The 4,722-nt window shown below is 40.6% G+C and overlaps 1 protein-coding gene across 1 annotated transcript; it reads left to right on the top strand.

Annotated features, from left to right (window-relative positions):
* Positions 1 to 1,745: 1,745 nt before the first annotated feature.
* On the top strand, positions 1,746 to 2,702 carry LOC126494124 (olfactory receptor 56A5). Its single transcript, XM_050131353.1, has one exon. The coding sequence runs from the start codon at positions 1,746 to 1,748 to the stop codon at positions 2,700 to 2,702; it is 957 nt and encodes a 318-aa protein (XP_049987310.1).
* Positions 2,703 to 4,722: the final 2,020 nt, after the last annotated feature.

Below are 4,722 nucleotides of genomic sequence, written 5' to 3'. Positions count from 1 at the left end.
ACATGGTCTAGGGTAGGTTCACTGTCTAAACAACAGAATGCTTTTCTCAGTAATTAATGACTTGATGTCTCAAGTATTGAAGCAAGTAACTATTCTAGTTGTTCTTTGTATCATATTAAAGCAGTCTTTTGCCTTCTCCTCTCTGTTGTATTGGAGTATAAAAGTATATATAAAATTAAATGCAGGAAAATTTCAGTATTTACTGGAACTCCCTCCAGTTCTATCCCATGCTTCTGTTTTATTATTTTCACTTGCATCTTTGGTCTCTTTACATATTTTTCTAATCCCCATGCCCCTACCCTGGTAAGTGTTATTCTTGTGGATGCTGGTCTCCAACAATAGCCAAAGTGAAAGTGTAAGTGTCTGGCTGTCCTGCCCCATACTGTGTACTCAGCAGCCATTGGGTACACACATGGTCTGCATTATGTTTTTGTTCTAGACTTTATAGTTCTGGGAAGGCTGTGTAGGGTGATAACATGATGGGCAAAACACGTGAGTAAAGTAAATGAGCTTCTTTCTATCTCCAAAATGCCTTTGACTACTCACACTTCTTTACTTTAAGAAAGTAGCTTCTGTTCTCTCAGACAAGAGCAGGAAGCTGGCTACAGGAGACCTAAGTTTTCAGCAGGACCACTATTATTGCTGAGTTGAAAATGTCCAAGTGTGGGCTTTATCAGAACCTTAAAAACACAGTGTCACTGGGGCATATCAACCAATGCTCAGAGAACAGCCCTGGTGTGGAAACCAAGTAAAACTTTGGCTCAATAAATGTTTCATGGGTTGGCTATCACTTACCAAGCCAGGAACTAGTGGGAAGTTGCTTAATGACTCATGGTGAAATCATGAAAGTCAGTGGATAGTATCCAAAAAATTGCTGGCTCCTAAAATCTCTTATTCTCATCTCACCCACTGTCTAGGACATTGGGGGATGTCTTTATTATATCTTAATACAGAGTCTATTTTTTTTTTACATAATCGAAGTCGTCATTTTTTATGTCCAAATGAAAGCTATACCTCCAATGAAGTCACCAGATACAGTATAGTGATTCACTTGAACCTGACTTCTTATTTGATTGATATCTTCTCTTGGATGATGGAAAAAAACACACAGTTGAGTGAAGACTTCATGGCTGATCAACTTTGAGGCCTGAGCATTTTGTTTCAGTGACAGGAAAATGTAATAGAGAGAGTTATAGAGCTCACGTTTTCGGTACTGTGATTTAGTAAAGTAGCATTATTTACCTATGCCTTTGTTTTTTCCTCTGCAAAGCTAAATAAAAATGGCACTCCATTTTAAGAAGGATGGTAATATAATTTTTAAATCAAATTTGATATAAAAAATAAAAACAGCATAAACAGGAATTATTCATATAAAATCAGGAAATATAGCTTTTCTGTCAATTTCTAGAGGGCACCTAGGACAATGCCAGGTTAAACCTTATGATTTTAAAATTATTTATTTATTAAGTGTATGAGGATGAGAGGTGTCTCGTGAATGCGTGACACATATGTGGAGGGCAAAGGACAACCTGTGGGAGTCAGTTCTCTTCTTTCACCATGTAAGACCAGGGATTGAACTCAGGTTGTTAGAATTGTCAGCACGTGCCTTTACCTACTGAGCCAACTCACTGCTACTTAGACTACTTTTAAATGATTATTTGTGAAACTAACTAACTCTGTGTGGGTATCCATAGTGTGTGAATGATTTACCTCTGTTCTAGTCCCAAGGTTTTCTGGTGTCAGTCATGATCAGAAAGCAGCACATGGAAACACAGAAAAATATTTCTTCTATTCCAGTCTCTGAATTCTTCCTCATATGCTTCCCTAATTACCAGACCTGGCAGCATTGGCTGTCCCTGCCCCTCAGCCTCCTCTTCCTCCTGGCCATGGGGGCCAATGCCACCCTTCTCATCACCATCAGGATGGAGGCCTCTCTGCATGAGCCCATGTACTACCTGCTCAGCCTTCTCTCTCTGCTGGACATTGTGCTCTGCCTCACTGTCATACCTAAGGTCCTGGCCATCTTCTGGTTTGACAACAAATCCATAAGCTTCTCTGCCTGCTTCCTCCAGATGTTTGTCATGAACAGTTTCCTGACGATGGAGTCCTGCACCTTCATGGTCATGGCCTATGACCGCTATGTGGCCATCTGCAAGCCTCTGCAGTACCCATCCATCATCACTGACCAATTTGTGGCTAGGGCTGCCATCTTTGTGGCAGCCCGAAATGGGATTCTTACTATGCCTATCCCTGTACTTTCTTCCCAACTGAGATACTGTGCAAGAACAATCAAGAACTGCATCTGTACCAATCTGTCTGTGTCCAAACTCTCTTGTGATGACATCACCTTTAACAAACTCTACCAGTTTGTCATAGGCTGGACCCTGCTGGGCTCTGACCTCATACTCATTATTCTTTCTTATTCTTTCATCCTGAAGGCTGTGCTGCGGATCAAAGCTGAGGGAGCTATGGCCAAAGCTTTAGGCACATGTGGCTCCCACTTCATCCTCATCCTCTTCTTCAGCACAGTCTTGCTGGTGCTGGTCATCACTAACCTGGCCAGGGAGAGGATTCCCCAGGATGTCCCCATCCTGCTCAACATTCTGCATCACCTCATCCCCCCAGCTCTGAACCCCATTGTTTATGGAGTAAGAACGAGGGAGATCAAGCAGGGAATATGGAACCTGCTTAGGAGGTTGTAAGAAGATGAGGCCTGTTCTGGGGGAAGATACTGGTAATCAGAAATAATGTTTGCATTGCATAAAACATTTAAATGCTGCAGAGTAAGTATGAGTTTTTTCCTTGACGTTCATCATGGTGTGTTGAGTCTTATCTCCCCCAGATCATCATTGATACAATGTGAATGTAAAGAAAACAAGATTCCATAAATACATTTAAACATATCTCTACAGGCAATCTGCAGCAGTCACACATGGGTAAGAAACATGCAGAAAGGTTTCTTAATCTGACTGATTCTTATATTCCATTTAAATTTCATGCATGCATGTAATGTGTTTTTATCACCCCACTCCTTCCAACTCAGGCCTCCCCTCCCTGCCACCCTGCTCTCAACTTCATGGCTTCTTTTCAGAGGCCATGGAATCCAAGCAAAAAGAGAATTTTGGAAGTGGGATGTCTTTAAAATTGTTTAGTTGGTAAGACTGTGGTGAAGCTGGGGATTTAACCCAGAACTTCGTACGTGAAGGCAAGTGCTCTATCTGTGAGCCACACCCACATCTTAGGCACTATATTTTTAAAGGCCTCGCCTGTGTTTCTACATCCTTAAAACCTTCAGTGTATATATGTGACATTCAATTGTTAAGTAATCATACTGAAGCAAGACCTGACATGGCTCCTCCTGAAGAGTGAACCTCCGTTCTATGTGACAGTACAAGTTAGCCACGATATAAAACAGATATGATATGGCAGATGAGCTGACTGGATTTGGCTTGGCTATGGCCTTCTGTTGCACCCAGGCCATGAAGGTTTTCCATTCTGGAATTATGTGTACATTTCTATTACCTCATCTATGTGAGAAGGACTTGTTAAATCAAAGCTACATTTGTTATATAATGAATAAACATAATTTGAACAGTCTGAGCACTTTCTAGTGTCTATTTCTGTGTCAAATCTCTTGATTCTCCCTAATGTTGCTCATTCCCATATCCTGTTGTGAATGATGCCTTGACAGATCTTATTAGCATTTCATTTATTTATTTTGAACTGACACTATATACAAGGAAATAGTAAATAGACATTATAAAATTAATTTTATTTTATTATTTTACATAAAACTTTTATTATTTTATTTTTTCTTTTATTGAAAATATACTTTTCATGCAATATATTCTGATTACAGTTTTCTCTTCCCTAACTACTCTCAGTTCTTCACTTTCCCTCCCATCCAGGTCCATTCTATTTCTGTCTCTTGTTAGAAATCAGACATTTTAGGAATAATAAAAGAAAATAAAAATAAATCAAAATAGGAGAAAACAAACACAAAGAATAAAGAGAACCAAAGTAAAAAACACAAGAAAAGTGTAGAGACACACATGTTCACACACACAGGAGCACCATAAAAACACAAGATGGAAGCCATAAAATATACACAAAGAACCTATAAGGGTAAAATAATGCCCATGACACAACAGTACGAGACAAAGAACCTTTAAAGAGGCCATTGAGTCATTTTGTGCTGGCCATACATCTAATTCTGGGAATGCAGCGTATCCTTAAGAACGGTTTGTTTCCTAGTAAGACTCTCTTGGAGAAAACTAATTTTTCATGTGCAAGTGGTTGTCAGTAGGAACTGGCTTCTGGGTTAGCATGTGCTCACTTCTTCTCTCAGCTCTAGGATTCAATCTGGTGCAGACCCATGCAGGCCCTATGCCTGCTGTCACAATTCTGTGAGTTCATTGGTGTGTGGGCAGTGCTGTTTAGAAGGTCTTCCATCCTCTCTGGCTCTTACTCTTTCCATCTCCTCTTCCACAGCATTCTCTGCCCCGAGGGGAGGTATTTGATCGACACATCCTCTTTAGGGCTGAGCGGTCCAAGATTTCTTACACTCTCCTCATTTGTCTGACTGTGGGCCTCTGTATTTGTTTGTACCTCCTCCAGGAGGAAGCTTCTCTGATGAGCAAGGCTCCAGGCAAGAAGGTCAAATGCGGTCTGGAGATCAAATGCGCTGCACACCCGTTCCGTTCCTCACATGCATATATACAT

The sequence above is a fragment of the Alexandromys fortis genome, unplaced genomic scaffold (genome assembly GCF_014885135.2).
Source record: "Alexandromys fortis isolate MF-2015 unplaced genomic scaffold, M_Fortis_MF-2015_v1.1 scaffold_329, whole genome shotgun sequence".
In the NCBI taxonomy this organism is placed as follows: domain Eukaryota; kingdom Metazoa; phylum Chordata; class Mammalia; order Rodentia; family Cricetidae; genus Alexandromys; species Alexandromys fortis.
This window is presented reverse-complemented; position numbering and strand designations above follow the sequence as displayed.